The 27,806-nt window shown below is 43.1% G+C and overlaps 1 protein-coding gene across 2 annotated transcripts in view; it reads right to left on the bottom strand.

Moving 5' to 3' along the window:
- Positions 1-2,978: 2,978 nt before the first annotated feature.
- Positions 2,979-27,806, bottom strand: part of LOC137447939 (vascular endothelial growth factor receptor kdr-like) — a 153,283-nt gene continuing 128,455 nt past the window's right edge. For both annotated transcript variants that reach the window (XM_068151957.1, XM_068151958.1), the window contains exons 25-30: positions 25,567-25,666; positions 24,890-24,995; positions 22,960-23,084; positions 22,632-22,710; positions 18,759-18,853; positions 2,979-8,847 (exon numbers count right to left, since the gene is read on the bottom strand). In XM_068151957.1, coding sequence (XP_068008058.1) covers positions 8,643-8,847; positions 18,759-18,853; positions 22,632-22,710; positions 22,960-23,084; positions 24,890-24,995; positions 25,567-25,666 — 710 coding nt within the window. In that variant the 3' untranslated portion in view covers positions 2,979-8,642. The remainder of the gene's footprint in view (positions 8,848-18,758; positions 18,854-22,631; positions 22,711-22,959; positions 23,085-24,889; positions 24,996-25,566; positions 25,667-27,806) is intronic.

Here is a 27,806-nt window from a genome sequence, read left to right as displayed (position 1 = left end):
CAAGTTTTCACAGTAAGAACTGTGAGAAGAGAAACACTCATATGGGACTCAGTCAAGGAACAGTATATTATTGACAGATGCATGGGCTTCTTTCCTCCACATGACCTGGAGGACATACAATTCCGGTTTCACTTGCAAAGAAGACTCTCTTCTTAGGTTTCAAAACTCTCTGGACTACTGGGCCTGATTCTGGGCTTGTCAGTTCAAGAAGATTAAGGAACTTCTTGAGAGGGTACAGCAGAGGTTTATAAAGATGGTTAGGGAACTGGAACATCTCTCTTATGAAGAAAGGCTGAGGGACTTGGGGCTCTTTAGTTTAGAGAGAAGACTGAGGGAGGATCTTCTCAGTGCTTTCAACTCAAGGTTACCATGACCACTAAGCTATGTCCAGAAGTGCTACATCTACATGTTGGGGTTTTTTAAACAGGTCCAGGGTGTTTGAGACAACATTATCCACTGCCAATGGCCTTCATTGTGTAAAAAGCACCTAAAATTAACCACATTTTCCATTTGTTCAAAGCCTTCACACTTCACAAAATCCCAGCACTTCATAAACTATCATAAGTTAAGTCTTATTATGGGAGGAAGGAAATTTCCAGGATTTCCTGACTGGAGATCAGCTGGATTCTCTTCTCAGTTTCCTAATGTGACCACCACAAATTCTGATTATCTTACTCTAAAATCTTTCACTTGCAAGTCCCTATTTCCTTCTTGGTTTTTTATCACCTCAAACTATCAGCTTTCAATACTTCAGGTTGAGATTTTTCTGGTCTTGCATCTCTAGATGCTGCTGTAAAACCCAAAAATCTTTCATAGAATTGTTTCTATTGGAAGAGACCTTTAAGACTGAGTCCAGCTTTCAACCTAAGACCACTATGGTCATTAAAGCATGTCCCAGAGTGCCATGTCCACGTGTTTCTTGAACCTCTCTAGGGATGATGACTCCCCCTGCCCCTGGGTAGCCTGGTCCAATGCTTGACCACTTCATGTATGCCAAAAAGTAAGGGCCAGAGGTGTTCTGTGCTCTAGTCAGGACCCAAGAGGAATGCTCATGTTTCTTCATTGCTGGTGCTGTCCTTTTTCCTCCCAAATTCTTTCCTGAGATCTGCCATAGCAGACTTACCTTCCGCAAGCTGCACATGGTGAATAATTCACAGTTTGTGCTAAAAGCAAACCAGAGTTAATTTTCTATATTTTCTTTCCACCATTTAATGTATTACTTTCCCCATGCAGGAGACTCCATGTTGCCTGGCATACAATGACTCATACCTTATATAAGTAACTAAAACATTTTATAGTTTGCAGAGAAGAATGTTCTTGCTCATTATGTGGCTGAAAGGAGATTGCCCCATTTCAGATGACATGTATAATTTAGACGTTTCCAAGACTGGGTTTGGAGCAGGGAATGAAGAGAAACTACAGTGTTTGAAGTGATTTGAGTGCTTCTAAGTTTTTAATGTGACTAGCAAAATACACAGACCAATAACTTTTAAGGCTGTGCTAATGGAAGAATGGTTCTCAAACTCTTAACACTCTTTTTTTCCCCCCCTCTCTAATAACAGTATTTATTTTAAGACATAAGTAGAAACTAGGATTTTTTTTCTCACTCTGTAAAAGCTTGCAAAGATCTTCTGGTTTTTCTGCCAGTAGTTACCTGCTGTGCCACCAAAATGGAAAGGGGAAATAGTATTTCAGGAAGATTAGCCTTTCAGGAAGTGATATGTCTGCCCTTTATTGGGAGGTTTTTTCCCCCCCAGTGCAAAGTTTATTCAAATGAAAAGTTAATAATGCTGTCATGGCTATGTTTTTTTGGCATAGTTATTTAGAATGTTATGGTAAGCTGAACAAAACCCCATTCTGGAGTTCTTGAATCTGGACAACACCCAGGTGGTTCTAGGTCCTGTAAATTATCTGCAGACTTATGTATTTACATGCTTTGGTTAGTATGGGTCTGTTCTGGTCTGAACTGGACCATCACTGATTGCAGTGAGGATGGGAGTTCTCAGCTCAGGGTATGTTTGGTGTGGCACTTCCTGAATTTCAGGGTGGGTTTGCACAGCCAGGGGCTGCCTCTAGCAAAGAGAAGCTGATTGTGTGAGTTCCTGCCAATGGCTTGGCTGCAGGAAGACTCTGGGTTGGCCTTGTTCCTGGGCACACCAAAGGCAATGCCACATCTTGTGCCCCAGCTTGAGGTGTGGGAAGTCAGAGGTGGCACCTCTGGGGAGGAGCAGACAGGACAGGTGGACTCTCAACTGCCCAACAAGGCAGATGCCCATGGAGGGCATCTTCAGGAGACAGCTAGGGGATCCTAGGGTGAATTCTTCAGTGGTCAGCATTTGAGGACAACTATCTTCTGCCTCCCATTCCAATCAATGTGTTCCAGAATCCAACTCCTGAATCTACTTCCCATCTGCTGCTGAATCCAGTCTGGTACTTGCCCAGTGCCTCCCCCAGGCACTGTCTGTTTCATAGGATTGTCCTTCTTTACATCCCAGCTGGTTTAGTTTCTTTCCCACCCCATCAGTCTCTTTCTTCCCTTTCCCTTTCTTGGGGAAGCAGAGGGGTTCATGGAGAGCCTCTGGCACTTGTCTGGTGGCCATCCCAGCCCTGACCCTTGATAGGCTCCTATTTAAAATGTGGAATTGTGATTCTATTGCAATTTAATTTGTTTATTTTAAATGTAACCAGACAGCAGTCTCTATTTCATGGACCTTTCTTGGTGGCAGCTAGATTTGTGTATATCTCCAGTAAACTGGGCTAGCATCTTCTGAGATCTGTAAATCTTTTAATCAAATATAGTGGTTAAGATACCTCTGAGCAATGGCAGCATGGCCAGGCTTGTGCCCTAACTTTTGAACACCCCCTAGATGAGATCTATTCCTTGCAGGAATCTCTCCAAACTGTTGCATTATTTACTTCTATCCTGCTTCAAGGGTGACACTTTTCAAGCCAAGAGATGACACAAAGGAGCCCTGGGCTGTATAAATATAGAATCTTTTTATTTTTTTGGTTAATAGATACAGTACAATTTTTGACTACATAAGAAAGCATTGTTTTCAGTGCATACATTCTTCAGACAGACAGGAACATGGCAGACAAACATTCCTTAGTGTTTTGAGTATTACATGACACTTTGTTCTTCTTGAAGTCCCAAGTTGCTGGGGTCTTCCCAGTTTTTATTAGCTGCTTTGACAACTCAAGGTCTAAGGAAAAATAAGTTGATTAGTAAGGCTGTGCTGGCTCTTGTGGCACAGGATTATTGAGGCAGGACAAGGGGACATTGCTCCATGCACACCACAACAGTCTCTCTGGAGCCACAGCCCATATGGCATCAGCTTTGCTTGGGGTCCCAAATGTCCCAATCCAGCATGTTTTCTATGTTGATAGAAAACCAACACATCAAACAAACAGCCAGTGCTTGGGCTCAGCACTTACATCCTATGCAGTGACTGACTCTTGAGAGTGTTAAATCCAGAAGTCCTCTCTGAATGTTATTTGCCTAAGGTGGTGCTGATGTCATTACTTTGGAAAAATTCTTTCTGGGTTTTTGTGACCTAGTGTAAAACCAGGAAAATGAATCCTGGGGTTTGGCTTTTGCTATCTGTAGGGAGGGACAAAAGAATTCTTACTACCTGTTTTATTTTCCACTCAATTTATGATAAACTTACAGGATGGTTTCCAAGTATGATCTTGACCTGGCTAACTCCTGTGTTCAGAAAAGCCTTTAACCTCGGACTAGATGATTTCTAATAGTCCCATCCAATCTAAACCTATCTATGATTCTATTACTTGAAAGTTTTGTGTCCTTCAGTAATCAGTTAGCAAATTAAATCTATTTGGTTTTGGGGGGAAAAAACCTCAAACCAACAAAACAGGAACCAGTTAAAAAAAGTCATAAGGTATTTGTTGCATTAGGGAGGATCCAGCCATTCAACACAGGCAACTGTATGCTAACATTTCCATTATTTCTAAGCTGTGAGATTTTTTGCACCATCCTGTTTAGATTCAGTAGAGGTGGTGGTGGAATTGTGAAGCCTACATGTGAAGGAAATTGTTGTGGATTTGGGTATGTTAGGGATAGTCACTAGGTGACATACATGCACAGGTGTGGTACTGAGGGGTGTGGTTTAGCACCAGATTTGGTAGTGTTAGTTAATGGTTGCACTCTGTCTTAAAGGTCTTTTCCAACCAAAAATCATTCTATGGTTTCCTGGTGTTGTCCAGTTGGTGCTGGTGAGAGCCAGAGACCATTGACCCAAGACCACATACTTCCAGCTGGAATGGGGCCAGATCAAACTTGTAAAGCAAGACAAGACATGACAGGGCAGTGCCAATGCTCAGTCTGAAGCATTACAGAGAAGTAAAGTCATAAACTGTTGACTGGCCAGTTACAGGCTTATATAGCCACTTGCATTCCTACAGTCTACAGAATCATAAAGACCAAGAGAAAAGTGCCTGATGTCCTAGGTTATGTATGATTGTCCAACCAGGTTGGGTATCTAGGTTATCCAACTCTAGGTGTTTTCTGAGCAGGCTAACAGGTGAGTGGTGTTTGCATCAGTGGGGTGGCTTAAGCAGAGCAGTTTGTGTCTGCAGGCAGCCGTAAATGCACATCTTCAGCATTCAGTGATTTTCTTTGAGACCATTACTCAGGCTTTAGGTTTTCCTTGATATCCTGAGTAAATGAAGTGGTCCCAATATCCTCCTTAGGACCCTTTTCCCATGAGGATAACTTAGAAGAACCTAAGAGAAACCTTCCTGCTTGAGTAAGACTTAGGGAAAGATAAGATTCACCTAGATGGTCACCAACCTTTGTTTTGTTTCAGATACCATCATTGAAAGCCAAACAGAATAAAAAGCTTCTCTGATTAAGGGAAGGATACAGAGAACCAGTATAAACTAGTTTTCCTTGCCTGTATTGAAAAGCATTTCCATGTGACAAAAGCTTGCTTTAGGTTATCAGGTTCAGCCTCTGCAAGAGCAGGGAATAGCAAAGTGAAGTGAGTCCTCCACTTGATCTCACTCAAAAGGTAGAGAAGAGATCCAACAGGTCTATGAAAAACAAGTATCAGGAAGTAGATGAAAAGCAGAGACAATAGGAGAGGGAAAAACAGACTGTTAAAGCACTAGCCTGAACAATAGCATGCAGGTAAAGGCACTTATTCTTGGCCACCTATATGGCAGGTGATTGCTGGAGAGGGCAACACATCTCTGTAGTGAACTCTGAGTTCCTTTGCCCTACTTCTCTGTGGTTACAACAGGACAAAACAAGTAGGAATAAGCACCATTAAAGAAAATAAAGGTAGGTGTTAATCCCAGATGCCATTGAGCTCAGTCAGGTTAGATAAAGCAGATGGCTGCCAGAAGTCAAATGAGAATCCCTGAGAAGTCTGAAAAAATTATAAACATCACATCAGTGAAACAATTTGGCCCCTTCTGATCCTCTGGCTGATGAACCAGCTCTTGATTGAAACAGGCAGTGAAAATTCTTCACTTTTACCATGAGCTGCATGGTGAGCCTTTTAGGAATGAGATAAACCTGCCAGATTCCTCCAGATTCCTGTTTTCTAACAAACTAAACATGGAGAAGTAGTGAGAGCCTAGAGGAGAACTACTGTGAAACGGCACTAGTAGGGTACTGTAAACTGGAGCCTGGCCTGCAAGCATTAGTGAAATGTTTAGTAAGGATACTTAACTCTGTTATGCCTGGATATCTCTCTTTGGACCTAGATGTTACACGTGTTACCAAATAAATGAATCAATCTGTTTCTACCAAGTAAACTATATACATTGTTGTAAGAAAAAGCACAATAATTAAATTAAGGGAGGAGAGCAAAGGACAAACAAAATATTAGTAAATACAATAGAAGACTTATGTTCAATAATATTTTTCAGGTAATACTTTTGCTTGTTACACTTACTATAAGGAAGAAAAAAAATAAAATAAACTTTCCACTCAAAGCAAACATTGGAAATGCAGCTGCCCAAACATCAGTCGCTTGCCATTTCCAGGACACATGAAGGCGGTCAGTGTGGGGCTGGATGGTCTCTATTCCCTGAGGAAATGGCCATCCATTCTGCTCCAGATGGCTGCTGCTTTCACCACTGCTGAGGAGCCGGCAGTTTTGGGGGGGCTGTCAGTGCCACCAGGGTTTCAAAACACATCTGGAACACTGGAGCCTGTGTTCATATTGCCTTAGGAAAGCTGATCCCAGAAAGGGACCTGCTCCATTAGAGCATCTGCTTGGGTCCCACTCAAGAAACATACTTCATGTTCTTCTGGATTCAGAAAAGCCTCCACAGCTCATCTTTGAAGTGGAAGGAAGATCCACTCAGTTCACCCAGCAGCATTTTCTGTCCTTTCTCAAAACACAGTGCATTCATACAGGCTTTTATCCCTATCTGTGCTGTAAAGTTCATCAGCAAAGGCTTCGAAACATTGTCACTTGCTTACCCTCCAGAACAAGGCACAGTAACACACTGATGCCATTAACAGCAGAGCCAGACAAGCCCTCTGCATCTTTTTTTCTTTTTTTCCTTTTTTCTCCATGTGAATAAATTAAGTCAAAAAAGTGATTGATGATTTGATCAGAGCTACAGAGAATCAATTTACTGTGTGATGGAAAAACTGACCCAGCAAGCTTTCTGGGGCTCACCAGATGAATTCTTTCCCAGTAGTTCCTTCAGTTGTATGACCAGGTCTATATAATACATGGCTACTAAAATACAAAGAAGTGCAAAAATGACCTTAAAGCAACTACAGACCACAGCAGGTCCCCTGTGAGCAAAGGGCTCATAAGTTACTGCAGGTGATTTCCTTAATACATTGGATCTGAAGTCAAGGAGGAGGAGAAGTGCAGTTCCTAAGAGCTTGTCCTTCAGATGCTGTAGCATTCACAGTTAACATAGTGTGGGGTTTGGAGGTTTTGTTTCCCCTGTAATACCTGAGGCTTGTTTGTGTTTACTTCACTGTAACCAGCTGCAACCCATCATCCAGAAATGTTTTCTCTGCTGCTGTGAGGGAGTTGGGGCTGCCTTCACCAAGGTAACAGAATTGTTTTGCAAGTGTTGGAGGGACTTTTTTTTTCCTTTAGTGTATAATCATGAAGAAAATCTTTCTTTCTTTTTACTGAAGCAATCTAATCGGTGTCAAGTCTAAGAAAAGGAAAGTGTGGTGTTGCACAGTCATTTACAGACCTGGGTTTCTAACAGGAGTTTATAGCCTTGACTGTCAACAAATCTTTCTCATCCTTGCTTTTCCTACTCACGACCTAGATGCTTCTTCTCTTTCTGCATTTCTGAAGTCAGCTCTAATTGTTGTGTAGCATGTTAAATGACAAGGATTGTCTGCTCATTTTTGAGTGTATATATATGGTGTGCATGGGACCTTGCACACCAACAGTTCCTGCTAGCTTTTGGTGCAGGGTCAACACACTTTGATTTCTCAAATGGGAGAATTTGAGCCATTCATGATTAAGGCTGCAAAAAAAGCTATGGATAACCACAAATCCATGAAGAGTTTAGATGCAGAGGACATTGGCTATCACTCCAATTTTTTTTTTTTCCCCTTGGTCAGATATATATATGTGTACCATGTGCTTAAGAGTTTAGCATGGGCTGGTATTCCCAGGATCATCAAACTCTTTGGCACCACAGAATCCCAAGGAAATGTGGTTTGGTTTTTTATTGTTGTTGACTTTTTAGTAAATAGCTCATGTGCATAAAAGAGACAGAAATGCTGCTACACATAAGTTTAGGTGTAACTCCCACGTTGGTAATGAGTATTTTACACACATGCGCTGGGAAATTCTGCCTATTTAAGCCTAAAAAGGTTATTTTCTAAGGCAGTGATTGCTTCCTTGTTTGGTTGCTTTTGTCTTGCAATCGTTATAGATGCATGTCCATCAAGGTTCCCTATTGCACATGAGCTAAATAAATTGCTGTTTGAATAAGGAGAAAACAGAGAAACAGTTTTAACCACACTGACTGCTCTGATGGCCCCAAATGCTAGAGGAGTGCTATCTCCTTTCCTTGTACTGTATCATTTTTTGTAGGAGGGTATTCTGAGTAGTGGAAATGGTTAAATCACAAATTGTAACTAAAATATTCTGCATTTCAAAATATTTCAGAAATATTTCCATTAGGAATGTTGTTTCAGTTTGGGATATTTCCAAGCTCAAAACATTGGTGGTGTTTTCAGCTGATCCTTTACAGCATCCTACTAAACAATCCCTGCAGGATGTGTGCAGGACCAGTAGAATAAATCCTGTTTTCACAGCTAGCTTGACATGACTCTTGGTGACTCTTATGGAGTAAAATGTGCATGAAGTAACTTGTAATTCTGCATGTGCTGGTGACAGCCCCAGCCAGGGGAGGAAGGAGTGGAAGTAGTTCAGGGTTACAGCTCCTACTGATGGTTCTGATAGACAGAACTGTAATTCTGCAACAGGCATTTAGAGACAGCAAATAAGATGCTCTTAAAATGTTTCTCTTCACATCAGAGATGTGCCAGAAGAAACATATGAACCATTATCCTGTCAGATTTCCTTTCCATTGTCACCTAGCCTCTTTATCCAGGCATAGAGGCATGTCAATCTAGTGTGGTTGAGAGGAGCAAGATGCCCAGTGTCAGGTCAGGCTGGTTACACTGGAGGGGCTGAGTAGTGAATGACAGAGTTGTAATCTGGAGGTGGGCTGTGGCATTCCAGATTCGGATCCATTGGAAGGAGAACAGAGTCTTCCAGTGTGAAGTCCATGGTGTCCTCTTCTACCTGCACTGCTGGCTGGTATTTGACAGCCTCATGATCAGACAATATGGATTCCTTGCTCTTGCTCACTGCTCTCCGCCTGTTGAGAACAAACATCATCATATATTCCTCCTGTCTCCATAAAATTTTGTCTGTGTAATTTATGGTCAGAATTATAAAAAAATAAAGCATTTCAATTTACCTTGGCAGCATCCTGTAAGGCAGGCATATGGCAGATAAGAAAACTGTATTAGATATTTCAAATAACATATTAAAAGTAGATTTAGGAGTAATTGCAGGAGTCTTGTCTGTTCAGCTTAGCACTTTTCAGTGCACTGTATCTTACATATGTACCTTAGTTATAAATGCATCTGTTCTGTCTATACAATAATCTCTCTCACTGTTCTGGCACAGGTCAGTAAAAACTTGACTTTTCTGAAAGCAGAACTGAAGGCTCTGACTTTTCTTTAAGCATAATAATGAAATAATGACTAACCTATGACAGACTCCAATGTAGAATACTACTGAAGGCAAGAGTGTGTGTTGAACCTGCTCTCAGCATAGGGTGAAATCTCTCTGGTGTTCTCTAGCTCTTTAAATTGACTGAGCAGTAGGCTGGTGACGAGCAGCACTTTACAGCATTACAACTGCTGGCCTGTGACTGATGCTATTAGAGAGAGCCAGCTTTCATTTTCTGCTGTCTTCCCTTATTAAAGGTGATGAAGGCAGTGGGAGAGAAGCAACTTGCATCACATTGAGCAACCTCAACATTAAAAGTAGGAGAACCCTGGAGAGGATTTATAGCACAAGGTGACCTTCAGGAACAGCAGGTGTTGCAGGGGGGGAAAAAAAGGTACTTTTTGTCATAGGCTGTCTTAAAAACTGTTCTGTTAAGCCTGGTTTCTTCCATCTGAGGAATTCATTGGAGAGCTCTGGATAACTGAAAGTTGGTTCTCTGGAGGATCCCAATGTGAGAATGGCTTCTCCACTTTGCTTAGGACTCTTTAATAGCATCTCTTTGGAACTAGCCTCACTGATGGTGGCATGGCTCATGTTTCAGTTCAGAATGATTATGAATGTTGCCTGGCTGTGCTCAAGCACTTTGTATAGTCCATAGGTGTTTTATCATAAAGTTACATGTAATGACCCTAACCCAAACATGAATGATCAGCAGTGGATCAAATAATTGTGTAACTTATTCCATCTATTTTATCTGTACTGCTACAGTGCTTACAGTCCCCAACAGCTGATCTTGGGTTCAGAGTGTGATGCTTTAGAAAGAAAGCAAACCTTGTTCCTGCATCAGGAAACAGGAGCTAAGAGAGGAATTGGAGGAAGTGGAACATGAATCATGACTAAAAGTAGCAGCTCCAGGACACCAGCTGTGAGCTGCCATGTTCTTATGATGGTGCAGCAGAGAGCAGGCTTAAGAGCAGGTTGATGCTTAGTGCGACACTTGTAGTGTACAGTAGACTAAGTTCCTCTCAGCTATGAAAGGAGAAAGCTCTCCTCCTAGGTTATGCTAATCTGACTTCAGAAGATGTCTTATTGTGCCTCTGAATCTGGAACCTATCAAAAGCTTGAGTTTGCCCATAAGCTGCAGTCATTCTCAGCCTGGCTGGTGAAACTAGTGTCAGTATCTTCTTTTACAGTACTTGCTGATTCTAGAAAGGTCATAAATGTGGAGTGCATTGGTGAGAGCAAAAGTCTGGTTTATGACCTGTGCACAACCACATGAACAGCTTGTAAATCTGTAAATCTCTGTAGTTCTTATTGGGGGAGTGTGTGGAGTAGGTGATGCTATGTATATCATAGTCTGTGAAGTTAGCAGCTGAGGGAACTGGGGTTGATTAGCCTGCAAAAGAGGAGGCTCAGGGGAGAACTCCTTCTTTACAGCTCCTGGAAAGGAGGTTAGAGAGCCAGCTGGGGGCTAGCCTCCTCTTTCAAGGAGCAAGCCACTGAACAAGAGGAAGCAGCCACAAGTTGTGCCAGGGCAGGTTTAGGTTGGACATGAGAAACAATTTCTTCTCCAAAAGGGTTGCCAAGGGAAGTGGTGGAGTCCCCATCCCCGCAGGGCTTTAAGAGCTGTGTAGATGTGGTGCTGAGGCACATGGTTGGTGGTGACCTGGCAGTGCTGGGTTAATGGTTGGACTTGATCTTAAAGGTCTCTTCCAACCAAAACAGTGATTCTATGAAATTCAGACATAACAAATAGTTACAACTCTAATCAGCTGCAGCAGAAGCTTGGCTGCTTTGTGTTGGCCAGTTTAAGCATGCTGTGGTGGTGTTTGCAGCATGCTTTCATCTCCAGCTTTGTCTCCAGGAAGTGAACTCAGGAGCACTGAGCTGTAAGGTCAGACCCACCATGTCTTGCACAGGTAGGAAGTTCTGTGACTTCTAAAATGCCAAGGCAGAGATTATAGGTTAAAGCTAATGCCATTGTGCCTTTAGACCTGCACAAGTCATTGTGACCAAACCTCTTGAGTGGCAAAGCAGAAAGTCTGAAGTAAACTTGAGGTCTTCAACAAAAATGTAGCACATTCTGCTTTCACAATCCAAGATTCTCCTCTTTGTCCAGAGGAAAATGAGTGGAATCTTCTGTATACTCTGACAGCTGTCCCTTTCTATACACACACACTTGCTCTGTAGATAAATTCTTCCCTGGCATGGGCAATGGAACCAGAGTTTTGCTTCACTGTTAGTTTATGTATGGGTTTTTTTAATTCAGTTCTATTGGCTTGTGTCAGACAATTTCATGGATGCTCTGGCTTCTAATTTGCCAGGTATTAAAGTTGTCATTGGAGACAGAGAGAAGCTTGAGACTATCTATTTAACTTGGCCCCCAGCCTGCATATCTTAGAGTGATGGAGAAAAAGAAATGTTATTAGGGTTTGGTTTAATCACACAACGGGGAATACTCAGACTCGTACAGACTCCCAGCAAGTGTTCTTGTTAGGATTCTCCCCTGGCTATCTGGAAATGACTTTGCCTATCACCAAAATCGTGCTGGTCTTTGAAGAAGGCCTGTTAAAAGCTGCCAATCTAATATTTGCTCCAAAGACAGGAAGCTGATGGGTTAGGTCAGAAGGAAGTTTTGCCATTAGCTGTCCTGTGGCAGACCAAAATGCAATTAACTTTCAAAACTTCCCCTTTCATCTACATGCATTTCCTAAATTAAAGCTAGCCAAGATCCTTTGCATTTTCCCCTTTCATGCTCTGTGTTACTGATGCTTCAGTCTTGTGTTCAGCAACAGAGAAGTGTACAAATGCTTGGGCTGTGTGTTGGGAAAGGAGACTGCAGTATCCCTTTTCTGACTGTCCTTGAAATCTCATTTGCTATGTAGAAAGAGCCACACTGAACCAGGCACAGAGCATAAAGGGGTTTTGCTGTCCAGATGCCTCTGGTTGTGGCCAATGCTTGATGCTTCAGAGGACAGCAAAACCCCTTTGTGCTCTGAGCCAAATTTACCACCCTATGTAGGACAGAAAAAACTTCTGAACCCCACTGATAAACACTTTCTGACTAAAAGCATTGGGTTTGATTAATCATGCAATTATGCAGCTACAGAAGTTAATAATAGTAAGGTAATGAAATAATTTCATTAAAAGCTAGCCATTACTTGGTTCAGTGCTTCAGGGTTGGCAGTGTGCTGCCCCAAAAGTATTTCCTTGCTGCCTCTGCCTGACTCCTGAGTGCTGCAGCTGCAGGAGGTGATAAAAGAGATACAGTTTGGATAAAGCTGCTCCTAACTGTGAATGCCTCAGCCCAGTCCCACCTGACTGGCAGTGTTCTCATCATGGTACAGGGCTGAAACTTAGGTATGTGAGCACCATGACTTTCCACTGAAACCTGTCTGCTCACTCACCCAAGCTGGCCAACCCGAAACCTTGCTTGTCCTTGCAAGACTTCACTGTTTGGGGCAGGATGAGGGGAGAGAAGAGAGTCTGGACAGTGCCATTTCCTGATCTCAAACAGGTTTTGTAACCTACGGGACCCTCTTTCACAATGAGCACGTTCCTGTGGAATACTGGTGCGGGGAACATGTTCTGCAGAATGTGGTGAGCTGCTTCAGCCTTATTCCATAGGGCTTGGACAGGAATTAGCCAAGGCTAACTGCACTCCCTTCTCTCAGAAAGACACCTACAAGCTAGGGAGGCTGATGGGGGGTTAATTACAGAAGTGATGAAAGCACTGGAGGAACCAGCACTAGAAGATTTGGTGCTAAGGAACATGGTTTAGTGCTGGGTTTGATAGACTTAGATAATGGTTGGGCTTTTAATGATCTTAATTATTCTGTTCTATGATCCTCTAAGATTAGAAGAGTGCAAGCCAGTAGCAGCAAATCTACTAAGAGTGACATTCAGAATTACCAACAATCCTGCTGTGTTCCAGTCTGTATTTGTATCATGTCCCTGAGCCTGGTGCCTGTGTTGAGTCTGTTAGATGTAGATTCCTCCACCTCATTTGGTTTTACTAGTGTGGACCTAGTGCTGGTAGCTGATGGTCTGCCAGGTCTGTATACAGGCCTGTAAACAGCCTGAACACCACCAAGCCTGGGCTCTGCTGTTGCATTCACATGTAATGTCTCAGTACAGTTAGGAGGTCTCATGACCCATACACCGAGCTTGGACAAGCACATGTTAGGGTGGGTCTGTGGGTAGTGTCAAAATTGTGTAGAAGATACCACAGAGGAAGATCCTGAAATAGCTGGGAGGCTTAAATGACCTAGTGAGACTTTTTCATCCAACTGCATGAAGTAGAGATTTTGGTTAGAGGTAGAAAAATACCAAAATAAACCATCAAAGAGCTGGGAAATCATTACTGGAGCTGTTTGTTTTGTTTGAGAGGGAGCCAGTTTCTATTAGCCTGAATCTCAGGGTCAAAGACTTGAAGTGGAGCATGGAGAAAGAGAGAGATGGCTGTAAAATAATCATCCTGTCCAGTGCCCTCAGTATCCAGCGTAGCACTTACTCCCAGTGTTGTGGAGCAGTTGTTCCTGCTTTGCAGCAGGAAGCCCAAGTGTCTTGCCCTCAGTAGGAAAAGCTAATGACTCTTGTCCCTGTAGAAATCCTGGCCTTGCTCAGAGGCTGTGTTTAGGGAAAGATGAGAAATGGGGCTGAGCATTGCCAAGTAGAGCAATTTGCCTCATGACCACATTTCATCATGATGTGTAGGAGCTTCAGGGCTTTCTAACAGCTTTCAGAGGTGTTTAATGAGGCACAGAGTAAGGGTGATTAATTCTTTCTAATTTCTCTGCGATGGAAGAAATAAAAAGGTTCTTTTTCCTTATGGTAGTTACAACTGATTCACAGTTTGCTGCAGTACATTTTAGACAGGGTACTGTGCAGTCAGAATGTAATCCTGGCTTCCCTTCTGGCACTACCACTGCATCAGAAGTCTACTAGTGCAGTGAGCTCAGGGGGTTAGGATCAAGAATTCCGTGTTGAAACATTTTTGAATATGAAGCACAACTGATAGGAAGTTTTAGCAGGCTAAAGCCACCCACTTGGGAAGCATATGTCCCCTCCCATGTGTGGCAAAGCTGGCCACAGCTGTCCTTGACACCAGCTCCAGCACTCAGGGAGATGAAATCATGGAAGTCAGAACGCAGCTGGGCAGCACAGGCATTCACAGGTCTCCTTTGAGCCCTTGCTGCTGTAAGCATATAGTGTAATCCTAGGGAAAGAGTGGCTTATGTAACTCCTGTTACTTATATTTGGAGAGCTCAATCAGGTCATAGTGCAAGGTGCTGCATGACACAAGAGTAAGTACATTAGCTAATCCAGTGTGCCCATCACAGGAGAAAAATCTTCTGAAGCAGTTCTGCTACAGAGCAAAGGTTTCTGGTGCTTGGGGTGCATGAAGAGGAGTGTGACTAGCAGGCCAAGGAAGGTTCTCTTCCTCCTTTACTCTACCCTAGGGAGGCCACAGCTGCAGTACCTGGTCCAGTTCTAGGCTCCCCAGTTCAGGAGAAACAGGGAACTACTGGAGAGTCCAGTTCAGGTTCCAAAGATGTTGAGGTACCTGGAGCATCTCTGTGAGGAGGAAAGGCTGAGACACCTGGGGCTGTTGAGCTTGGAGAAGAGCAGCCTGAGAGGGGTTCTCAATACCCCTAGGTAAAGGGTGAGGAGCAAGAAGATAAGGATGGGATCTTCTCAGTAGTGCCCAGTGACTGGACAAGGGGGCACTAGGCACAAAATGAAACCCAGGAGACTCCATTTAAACATGAGGAGAAAATTCTTTGGTGTGAGGGTGCTGGAGCCTTGGACAGGCTGCCCAGAGAGGTTGTGGAATCTCTCTGGAGAGATTCCAAACCCATCTGGTCATTGTGATCCTGGGCAAGCTGCTGTGACTGGCCCTGCTTTAGCAGAGGGGTTGGACTGGATGATCTCCATAGGTCCCTTCCAAGCCCCACCATGCTGGGATTCTGGGATTTTTCTGAGATGCTTCAAAAGGGCTGCAGTCCAGCCAGCTGGGTTGCATTTCTTTTGGGCACCTTGCACTTGAACAGGACTGCCTGATGCTGCTGAGCAAGATCGGTTTGTTTCAATGCTATTGACTTGCCTTAGGCCCAGTTTGGTTTTGGCAGAGGCAGAGCCCTCAGTGATATGATCTGGATGCAGCATCCAGAGCCCAAAGCATATCAGCTGAGCCTCAGTCAGCTGGTGTCATGGGACCTGGGCCATAACCAGATAAGTAATTTCCAAGCAACTGAGGATAATTGTGTTGGGAGGGAGAATGGAAAGAGATGGAGGGAGGACAACTGAGCAGATATGAAACCTATTATAATTTTAAACAATAACTCGATTATGGAGTCTCTGGGAGAATTTTAAAGCAGCACTTGGCAGCAGCATGTTAATATTATGAGATGAAAGCTGACACTAGAGTCATCCCATCATTGCATCTCCTCTGGTGAATGTGCTTCCTTGAATTCTAACTCCAGAGTCATCATCCTGCTTGATCCTTCTGTCTCAGCTACTGTTGTGACTTTAGCAGTATAAAATGCCTAGAGTTCAGAAATGCTCAGTGCAGTCTAACAGCGGTCCCAAACCCAGAGTATCAGATTTATCCTCAATAAATTCCTGACACTGATACTCCCTAGTTTGTAGTGTTGCCAAACTTTAAACTCGACAGAGAAATGAACGAAGGATAAATAAACAGCACAATTCTGGCTTAAAAAAAATAACAAATGCAGCCACCCTGCTTTAGAAAACATGCTCAGCCTTTGAAAAGTCTTGTTTTAGGAAAGACAGACTGTTTGAAAAGGATCCAGGGTAAATGTTTTTGATAGGGAGAGATAACATGATTAACAAGGGTGACTTTATCTCCCCTGTTAAACCAGCACTCTCCTGACCTTTCCTAGACTATTCTGTATGCTTTGGAGGCTTGTTTTTCAAGTTAGCAGTAGAGAAACACCAAGGGGTGTCATGTCCTTATATGAGAGGGCATCAGGATGCTCTATGTGACTATGTTAAAAAATGTTATTTGTGCCAATGACAGTCTGTGGGGCTGGAGAGGAAAAAAAGCTGACAAAATAACTTTCTCAGCTGGACCTCAAGCACTCAGTAAAGGATCTGACCAAGAAAAAACACACCTCTGTCTGTGAAATGGTAGTGAGGGTCCTGGGAATAAGGAGACAACAAACACAGCTTGCTGCAGGGTTTGCTTTTTTGAGCAGACCAGTGTTAAGCTAGTCTTTCACACTGTGGTTGGCACAGGAGGTTTTGGTTATCTTGCAGGGATTGGATTCCCTATGGAAGTGTGGCATGTCAGTGGGGAGAACCCCAGACAGTGGGGTCAGGCAGGGTTTCACTGCACCCAGCAGAGCCCTGTTACTTCATCCTCACTCCCAGTGGGGCTGAGACCAGTTCCTGTAAATCTCAGAGCAAGCTGTTACAGAATTTTTGTTCCTACATCTGGCTGGCTGCTGTTTCTTGCTGATTTTCAGCAGAAAGCCTGGAAGGGGGACGGAGAGAACCTTCCTTGGCCGACTCTTTATCCAAACAGAAGACATATAGTGGGGGAAGGAGCAGTCAGAGGTGATTGACAGAAATCTTGAGAAGGAGAAATCCTGTCAGGGAGGCTCTTTGTGCCTGCGTGTGTGTTGGATTTGTGTCAACGTGACATCATGCAGAAAAGAGATAATTCAGCCCAGGTAAAGCATCACAGTAATGCAGTTCCTGACATTTGAGCTCCTTTTTTTTAGAGCTGATGCCGTTTGGTCTCCATAGCAATCAACTCTGCTGTGCAGAAATCCTCTTGGTATGTGCACAGGATGAAATCACAGAACTGTATCTAGATCCCTGCTGATCTCCCAACAGGTACAACACTGGGGCAGTACTACAGGGGAAACACACAGAATCACAGAATGCATTGGGTTGGGGGGACTCCTGAAGTGACCTGTCCAACGCCCCTGCATTCAGCAGGGACATCTCCAACTAGATAAGGTTGTTCAGGGCTCCAAGTCTGACCTTGAGTATCTCCATGGGTAGGACCTCCAGCACCTCCCTTGGCAACCTGTTGTAGTATTTCACTACCAACATTATGAATAATTTCCTCCTTATGTCTATCCTAAATCTCCCATGTTCTAGTTTCAAACCATTGCTCCTTGTCCTATCACCACAGGCTCTTCTAAACAGTCCCTCCCCAGCACTCCTGTAGGTACTGGAAGGCCACTCTATATTTTTCCTGGAGCATTCTCTTCTCCAGGCTGAACAGATCCATCTCAGCCTGTCCTTGCAGGACAGGTGCCCCAGCCCTCTGATCTCTTTGTGGCCTCCTCTTGACCCACCAAGGCAGGTCCCTATCCTTGTGTTGGAGCCTGAAGATCTGGACACAGTGCTCTTAGCAGAGTAGAGGGGCAAAATCACCTCTTGTCTATCTGCTGGCCACACTTCTTTTGAGGTAGCCCAGGATGTCACCCAGGATGGTTCCTTAGGTCACTCCTATCTGGCAGAATCTGTAGCATTTGAATACTTTAGTGCTGCAAGGCTCTTTAGTCTTCCTTAGACAACCTTCATTTCCTTTTCTCTCCTCCCTTCAGACATTCAGGAGTTTATGGTTTTAAGGCATGAAAAGATAAGGCAAGCTCCTTCCATCTTGCTTTTCCCTCAGTAAGGAAGTTTTCCCTTGTGAAATATCATCAGATCATAGAATGGTTTGGATTGGAAGGGACCATAAATGTGATCTTAGTTCCAACCCCCCTGCCATGGGCAGGGGCACCTTCCTCTAGACCAGGTTGCTCAAGGCCCTGTCCAACCTGGCTTTGAACACCTCCAAGAAGGGGACATCCCCAACTGTCCAGACTATGCACTTTTGTGTGAAGTCTGCTGTTTTGTGCAGACACTGCACCATTTTTTCCTCTTTAAAATAGAAAAATGGTGACTTGATGTAGTACAAGCAATCATTCTGGGGGGAAAGATCAGTGAGCTTAATGTGGAGGAAAGTAATGGAAACTTCATCAATAGATTTCAGAGAAAACTCCAGGTGATTCAGTAGAAGTCTAATTAGATTAATGGACTGAGCAGACATGAAATTCCTTGCTACACAAATGTGCTTTTAATATTTTGGGTAGCTAGTGTTTGAATTTCCCCAAGATGACATTTTGATCAGTGTAATGGGTGGCTTTACAGCTTTTCTAGGAAGGTGGAGACCTATTTCACTACTAGATCAGGTCTCTACCTGTGCCTGATTGCTACAGAAAAATACAGAACTGTGACCTAGCTGTTAGCTAAGAGATAAATATCTCCTCCTCTTCTCTGACTATCTGGACTACAAATGGATAAACAGAAAGCAAACACTGCCACAGCCTCTAATTGTAAACCAAATATGACCAAGAGGCTTCACAGGATCATGAAGGTGGTAGGTTTAAGGAACTTCTCTGTAGGATTGTCTTCACAGCTGCTTTGGATAGCCTAACTGAAATTTTCCTTTTGGCATCAGAAACAAAATTCCAAATTTTAGAAGCACTTTTCTGAACAGGACATTGTCATTAAAAACAAGGTACTCACGCTAGAGCCATGATTCCATACGGCCAGGAGCGGATTTCCAGCCTCTTTGGGCTTTTGATCTCCTCTGAGGTCAGCACCATCCCGCTGTCTGACTCCTGAGCAGCAAAAATGGGAAGATCAGTGGAATGGCAAATGATCATGACAGCACAGAGCATGTTGAAATTAGAGATGGCTTCCATGCAAAAAGGCTGGAGAAGAGTCAACTAAACCATATTAAAGTCAGAGGAGAAGGAAAGCCAAGGAGACAATTTTAACACCAAATTCTATCTCATTTTATGCTGATATCACTTGTAGGCAAGTTTGTAGTTTTATAAGATGAAATTCTTTCTCCAGCTACAGAACAGATAAAGTAAGGGCAGGAGAATGTGACTGCTCCTTCACCATGGCCCCTAGAGGTTGGGATCCACTTCTATCCAGTTGTTTTGGACAAGTCTACCAACAAGGTGGCCATCTCTAGATGTTACAATGTAGTGTTATCTACTGATACTTGTGGACTGAACCTCATGGAAGAACTACCAGCTAGCTATTCTGTGTACTCAAAAGATACCAACCAACCAAGTGGAGGGCCAGTGTTTGCATCAGAACTGTGTGCTATTTGGTAAGGTGTTTAACCCATCAATATGTTGAGTTGGTATAGGACACTGCTCAGAGCTGGTGAGGCCACACCTTGAGTCCTGTGTCCAGTTCTGGGCCCCTCAGTTTAGGAAAGATGTTGAGTTGCTGGAAGGTGTTCAGAGAAGGGCAACAAAGCTGGTGAGGGGTTGGGAGCACAAGCCCTATAGGGAGAGGCTGAGGGAGCTGGGGTTGCTTAGCCTGAAGAAGAGGAGGCTCAGAGGAGACCTTATTGCTCTCTACAACTCCCTGAAGGGAGGTTGTAGCCAGGTGGGGGTTGATCTCTTCTCCCAGGCAACCAGCACCAGAACAAGAAGACACATTCTCAAGCTGCACCAGGGGAAGTTTAGGCTGGATGTTAGGAAGAAGCTCTTCACAGAGTAATTGGCCATTGGAATGTGCTGCCCAGAGAGGTGGTGGAGTCACCATCCCTGGAGGTCTTTAGGAAGAAACTGGATGTGGTGCTTGGTGCCATGGTTTAGTTGATTAGATAGTGTTGGATAATAGGTTGGACTCAATGATCTCAAAGGTGTTTTCCAACCTGTTTTAATTCTATTCTTCATCATAATCTCTTATAGACTTATTTGGGTTGGAAGGGACCTTAAAGATCATCTAATTCCAAGTCCTCTGTCATGGGCAGGGATACTTTCTACTAGACCAGGTTGTTCAAGGCCCTGTCCAGCCTGCCTTTAAACACTTCTAGGGTTGGATTCTCCACAACATCTCTGGACAACCTGTTACAGTGCTGCACCACCCATTATCAGGTGCTGTGTAATTTGTTTATCCGACTGTTCCTCATAAAGCAGCTATTTAGCCTGAGAGTATTTGCCTTGGTGTTGTGAAGATAAAGCTTTTGAGATGTGTTTTGAAAGAGCACCCTTTGCATGAACATATCAAGAGATAATTTGACATTTTCAAACGTGGCATTGGTATTAAGCATGACATATAGAGACCATCTAGGTAGGAGAGTTGATATATGAAGAGACAGAAATTCATAAAGAATGTAGCCAACAATATTGGCTGGGCTCCTCAGAGGAAAAATTACCCACAATACCTACTAGAAATAAACACTGAAATGTTAAGGAAGTAGAAGTTTAGTATCATATGAGCAAATCCAAGTGATCTGAAAAAAATAAAGCTTAAAAGGCTCATTGTACTCTGGTTATGGAATTTGTTTATGAGCTAACCAACAAAACTTCCCTGATCAGGCATGGGAACAAGCTTCCCAGGGAGGCAGTGGTGTCGCCATCTATGGAAGTGCCCAAAAAATGTGTGGATGGGACAGTTTTGTGGGTCATGGTAGTGTTGGGCTGACACTTGGACTTGGTCTTAGAGGGTTTTCCCAACCTTAATGATTCTATGATTAAAGCTGAGGTGGTGATTCTGCTGCACTTAAAGATGAATCTTGAGGCTGTAATTAAGATCCAGCTGTTACTGTGCTAAATGATTAAGTTCACAGATGACTACAGTCTTTGTTTCAAGTAATTTAAAGAATCTTAAATATTTTTGGAGGGTGGGGGTTTCTTTTGCATTTAAGATATTTTGTGATGCTGGAAAACTGCATGTCTCTGTCAGAACCAAGAAAGCAAATGACTTTGATGTGGGAAATAGCCTAGTTAGTCTTGTTTTACTAGTCAAATGGATTGAAATGGGAAATTCTTAACAGTAAGGGTGGTGAGACACTGGAACAGGTTGCCCAAGGAGATTGTGCATGCCCCCTCCCTGGAGCTGTTCTAGGCAAGGTTGAATGGGGCCTTGATCAGCCTGGTTTAGTGGAAGATGTTGCAGCCCATGGTGGAGGGGTTGGTACTAGATGATCTTTAAAGTCTTTTCCAACCCAAACCTAATAATTACAGCAAACCATTATTACCAAGGCTTTTGCTTTTATTAGATCAATTTAGAAGCTGGTTTTTAAATTATAAAGTCCTGATTTAATTAGGTCTGTCAGAACCCCACTAGAACCCAGCTTTTCTCTCTGGGTTTTTATCTTGACAATTTCCCTTTAAAATATGTGGTCTAGAAACAATTTTATCTGATTATTGCTTTGCCTTTTGCTTCCAGAATTGTTAAGAGAATATCAACAGAGGCTTCAGATAAGTAGCACAATCACAGGAAGATGTTGTGGAGCACTTTTGGAGCTCCTGGGCAACTGTTTGAAATAATGACCTAATCAGTGGTAATGCCTTGATATTTAAGGTAATTGTAGTAACCCAAGTGCACTTTACTTTGTCCAAAAGTAGCTCACACCATAATTTTACTGTGAAAGATCCTTACTGAAATATCACTTTTTTCCCCTGATCTGTTAATGTATTGTTACCCTTTTCTGAGGCTTTTTTCCCCCTCTTTATGTAAGGACTTGCTTTAAAATGCCATGAGCAGGGAGCAGGAAAGTGGTGCTCATGCTGGCAGCAGTAATCTTACTGCTACCAGATCTATCTAGTAAATGTCTTTGTGTGATTAGGAGGGACAGAATTTTATCCTGCAAGGGGAAGGATGTAAGAGACAGAGAAAACTTTAAGCCTTCCAGTTGCTAAGATGCACTGATAAAGGCCCAAATGATACCTGGCAAAATACTGGGGAGTAATGGGCAGCAATTTGTGCTAACAAGGAAACAATGAGAAATGCATTATATTTGTCAAGGACATGAAATATGTCCAGGACAAGCTGTAACTTGAGGCTCGACCTTTGCCAAGAGAGCTGGTCTGAGAAATGGATGTGTGTTCAAGAGCTGGAGCATGGGCTGCAGTTCTCTGACCGGCAGATGAGACAGATTGCCTTGTTTCTACAAAACTGCACCTCTTTCTTTTCCTTTGCTGCTCCTTTCATCTGATGCTTGTGCCCATTGCCCCTTGTCCTGTCATTGGGCATCACTGAGAAGAGCCTGGCCCCATGCTCTTGCCCCTCACCCTTTAGCTGTGGACAAGCATGCTGGCTGTGATTCTGTAATATCTTCTGGACACATTGCCTTCCAAAAGCTGCTATTTTCTTATGGTGAAAAAACCAGACTGAAATCTGTAACATAAAGTCCCTTGGCCTGACCAAAGCCAGGGTGTGTGGGCTTCATCTTTAGATGATTTAAGCTAAATGCAGGTCCCTCTTTGTTGTCACACGGACCGATGGGTGAGATGCTGGGGCCAAAGCTTCTGCTTGATTTAAAGGTTTTTTCTTACCAAACAGATCCTAAAAAGCTCTAAGTGTTTCTGGTGCTGGTGACAAGTGATCTGTGAAGCTGGTGAAGGAGGATGCAATCACCTCACTTACCTCATGCACCACTTTCTGCTTTTCCACTGGCACCTCATCAAATGTCTTCACACTCAGTGGTCGCTTCTTGCTGTTGTTACTGAAAGCAAGAAAGTTGAGGAATCAGCATAAAACCCAAGTAGATTCTGCACCAGTTGGTAGTTCCATGAACATGCCTGACACAGCTTAGTTTTGTGGACCAGTTTTTTTCTTGTCTCTTGTAACTAATAAATAATGTCCTGACAAATTTGTCCAGCTCCTTTAAGACAGCCATATGGAGAGGGGACATCAGTCAGTACCCAGCTATATCAAACATTTTGTTCCCTCTTGTCCCATCTACTCTTCTTACCCAGTTTCCACTGTACTCCAGCGATTAACACAGTTGTTCAGGTTTTCTTCTACAGGGCAAGTTTTGGAGTTCGATTCTCCATCAGGACACAAGGTGATGTTCAGTGGAATGTAGTCTTTCCCATCCTGTTTAATTATCAGAAAAGAACACAAAGCTGGTGAGGTTCATTTTGTACTTTACATCTCTGTGACAGGTGATGGCTTTACACTGAGAAAGGACTGGACTTGATTTTTAACTTCATGATGTTTCTTCAAAGGAAATACAATACTCTTCACAGTACATGGAAGACAGAATGTAACTTTATCCAACTTGTACTGTGAAGGAAGTGACCTCTGGAGATCATCAAGCATACCCCCACTCTAAAGCAAGGGCATCCACAGCAGTTTGCCCAGGATCACAATGTCCAAGCAGGTTTGGCATCTCTCCAGAGAAGCAGACCCCACAACCTCTCGGGGCAGCCTCCTCCAGGGCTCACTGCAAAGAATTTTCTTCTTAGGTGTAGATGGAACTTCATGTTGTGAGTTTGCATCCATTTGCCCTCATCCTATCACTGAACCCCTTGTCCCTATCCCTTCATTGGACATAGTTTAATGGCTGTGGTGGTGTTAGGCTGACAGTTGAACTTGATTATCTTTGAGGTCTGTTCTAACCAAAGTGATTCTATGATTCTAATTCCAAGGGTATGGTCACAAGGACACCTAAATCCACATTTGAGCTATGTTTTTAGGAGGAGGGCACACATAATCACAGAATGGCCAATATGACTTCAAGAGGTTGTGCAGTTGCAAAATGAATGTTTTCTGTTTAGAGACTCTTTGCTTATATTCAATTGAAGGAGTTGCAGCTTAGGAAGAGCCAGGCTTTAAAGTGGTAGACTTAAAGGATTTTATTTCTTATCCTCACAATAAAATGAAGCTGGAAGTTTTAATGGCATTCAGCACACATCTCAATAAGCTCTGCATTGTCGTTTACACCCCTGCAGTCATCTTCAGAAATGACTCTTCAAGTCCTAAAACTATTTGCCCAAATCTACTTTTGCTTGGATTTTTTTAATTTTGAGCAGCAAAGTGCCCTATTCCCTTAGGAATTTTGTCTCCTTAATTTACTTTGGTTCTAGGCTAAACTCCCAAACTCTTCATATTGTGAACTGGGTCCTCCTTGACTTAGCTGCACTGAATTTATTTCCAAACAGGATGGAGATGGAGGAGAGTGATTTCTTCTGAAATGAATTTGATAGTTACATAACTGGGCTGGTTGTTTTTACTGAAGAAGAAGAAGAAAACAACTGATTTAACTATCATGAAATTAATAATTATGTAATTCTTTGAGATTTAAACTGCATCATTTTAAAGCTCCTAGGAGCACTGATGAACATAAGCTCAGAAAATGAGAGAGAAAAGTTCAGACTGACAGCTGGCAGTTTGCTGTGTTGGAATCTAATTAAAATTGTTTGAGAGATAAAGCCCTATTGTTCCTCTAAGGGGCAATTCATCTTTCTTTTTTTTTTAAATTAGTGTCAATTTCTGCTTATTATGGATGGCTGAGCATCTAGTTGTGAAACATAATCCCCTTTGAACAGTTAACATTTTCTTTACTCATCCCAGCAGCCATTTACCTTGTGACCTTGGTTATGAAGTTGTATCTAATATCTAACATGAGGAGGAACTTCTCTGCTTTGAGGCAGATAGAGCACTGGAACAGGCTGCCCGGAGAGGTGGTTTTTCTATCTCTGGAGTCATGCCAAACACACCTGTACACCATCTGTTCTAGGTGAAACTGCTCTGGCAGGGATGTTGGTCTAGATCTCCAGAGATCCCTTTTGAACCCTCATTCTGTGCCTACTGTTTGAAGACTTTACCTGTGCATGCACCCATAATATCCACATAAATGCATATCTCTCTGTACACCTTTGTTGAAGAAATGTTTGTACCTGCTGCACATTGGCTTGAAGAAGGTCTCCTAAGCGCTCCACGAGCTCTGTGAAAGTGGGTCTCTCTGTGGGTACTCCATGCCAGCAGTCCAGCATTGTCTGGTAGCTGGAAAAAACCCACAGATATTAAGAAAGGAAAAGGACTGAAGCTTTGCTTCTAAACTGTTTCTTTATACTGCTGTTTGTTTTGGTCCTTGTTTGGATAGTTTGGGATTAAGACAGGTTCAAATCTCCATGTGCTGACATTCTCTTCTAGTTTCCATGTGGGGTTCTTTCTATATTCCTGCCTCAGCTGAGCCTTTTTATTTTCACCTAACTTAAAATTTGACTGATGGTCTCCACTGATATTGCTGAAATAAATCATGCTTATGCATGCCTGTTTGTCAGACAACTGGCAATCAAGGCAAGACAGAATAGGCTCCTGAACTGAGGTTCATCCACTACTTCTGTCACGGGGATATCTGTTAATCTTGTTGGCAAAGGTTAGTCTGACTTGGTCTGTAGCACTGATCTGTGGTATCAGTACATCCAAGATATGCATAACTACAATGCTTACTGAAAACAAAATACATAGCTATCATCTGATGAGGTCTCTTCCTTCTCCACATTTAAATACGATCTCTTATAAGACTGCAGTGACAGGTAGCAGCTCTCAATAAAAAACCAGGAGCCCTTACACTTCTGGAGTAGAGTACTCTGGAGATCTCATACGAGTTCCTTCTTTGAGCCGTCGGCAGAAGTCCTCATCTATCTGCACTCCAGGGTATGGTGAGGCACCTGATGAAAGAAATAAGGAGGCTCTAGAATGACATTGTTTTATTAGTCTGATACTTTAAGTGGTGTCTTGCTCACTGGTAGAAAGGTTCCAGCTCATTCTATTGTGTTTATGCGCTTATCCTAACTGTCAGTCTGCCAGTATCCTACACTAAGTGAATACACATGGAGTACATCCTGCTCATGGATGACTCATTGCTTTAGAATCTCTGACATCTGTGAATAAGTGCAGAGAAAGCTGTAGGCATCTGGCTCCTGCAGAAGGCCTTGAGAACTTTGCAGTTCATCCTCAGGTGAGGAATTGTTCTCCTTTTCTGGTTCACCAGTTAGTTTACTTGAAAAATTACTTTCAAATATTTAGCCTTGCTTTCTTTTCTGAGTGTGTTCAGTGCTGCTTCTTTTCAAAGTTGCTAAACTGATGGGGCCCTGAGCAACCTCATACGGTTAAAGGTATCCCTGCTCACTGCAGAGGGGTTGGACAAGGTGAGCCCCTTTGAGGGCTCCTTCCAATTCAATACATTTTCTGATTCAGTTGCTGGGAGGATGCTTCATGGCAACTGTAACTGCTGTTGAGGGGTAGACTTCTGTGCAGGGACTGGTGGTATTGCACAAAAGTTGGCATGGCAGTCATCAAAATGGAGGTGTGAGGCTTATTTTGCTTCCCTGTGTAGTGGCTTGGGTTGGAAAGGCCCTTAAAGATCATCTAGTTTCAACTTCCCCTGCCATGAACAAGGGTACCTCCCATTAAACCAGGTTGTTCAAGGCCTCATCTCACCTGGCCTCCTCTCCAGGGAGGGGACTATAATAAATCTCTTCAGAGGAATAACTGGTATTGAACATGCTCAAAAACTGAGTGAGTGGGGGCTGTTCAGAGGTTGTGGTCTCTGTCGTGTGATGTCTGATCTTCATGATACACCATAAGTAAGTGGGACAAATATATAACTTGAGAAAGTTCTTTGTTGTATGACTAATCCAGAGCTGGATCAAGAGCTGTCTCTACTGATGTTCAGAAGGTTACTTAACCTAATGCGGATAAACCTTTAGGTCTGTAAAATCTAGAAGTGTTCTTTCCTTGCAAGACTTCATGGACATCCCTTGCCTCTCACATTTTGGCATCCTTGAGGTTGGATGGTGCATGTTGAAAACATTTTAATCAAGTCTTAACATAGCAGACTGAATGGAATCTGGATCTTTATGTAGCCCTTGAGGAGTCAATCTGTAACATTCCTGCCCATTTCCTCAATTCCCTTCCCCTTCTCCTTCCCCCCCATTTGGAAACACCATCATGTCCTGTGCACTTGGGGGCACAACAGGCACAGCAGAAATCTCTTGGATAAAGGCAGGAAAGAGGGTGCCAAAATGTGGCTGCTTCCAGAATTATTCTGCTCTGTGAATCTGACTGCTCAGTCTGCAAAACCAGGCACTGCAGACCAAAGATCCTGGCAGCTTCCTGAGAGGGTGTCTCAACACTCAATAGGCTCCAGCAGTGTTTCAGGCTTAGGGACACTTAGCCACAGTGAGTCTGAATTCCCTTGATGTGCTGCAAGTATCAGATCACAGTATCAAGAGAGTTTCCTGGAGTTAAGTAGATTTGAAATAGTCAGTAGCATCATTTTTGCTTTTTATCTTGACACCTTCCCCCCCCTTTTCCTTCCTAGTGGTGTTCTTGGCCTGTCAGTATGATCATAACCACCTGGTAATTAAATGCTCAGCTTGCATGGCATCACCCATTAGCCAAAGATTCAAAACACGCTTCTACCAGCTCACACAATCTGTTTGAATAAGCAGATGGAAAACACTACAGTTACACTGTGACAAAAGGCTGAGGATAACCACAGATTCTGAGAGCACACTAAAAACACCACTTCTTGGAGAAGGCATGGCCTTTTTCATTGATTTCCAACTGCATGATATGATTGTTGTGCCACCGTGGCCACCCAGTTTGTGTTTGGAGGAACAGCGTGGGGCTATGCTACTGATGAATGACTTGCTTTACACCACCTGTTCTGCTGTGCAGAAGAAACCCCTTAATTTGACTATCACTGTCTGGATCCGGCTTATGAGCACAGCAGAGGTTATTGCTTGGAATTAGTTTTACAGGTACATCAATTGGGTCTGAGGCTTTGAGGACAACATAGTAGAA

The sequence above is a fragment of the Melanerpes formicivorus genome, unplaced genomic scaffold (genome assembly GCF_026170545.1).
Source record: "Melanerpes formicivorus ecotype bairdi unplaced genomic scaffold, bMelFor1.0.p_v2 SCAF_22, whole genome shotgun sequence".
NCBI lineage: Eukaryota > Metazoa > Chordata > Aves > Piciformes > Picidae > Melanerpes > Melanerpes formicivorus.
The sequence above is the reverse complement of the archived record's forward strand: the minus strand, read 5'-3'. Positions and strand labels throughout refer to the sequence as shown.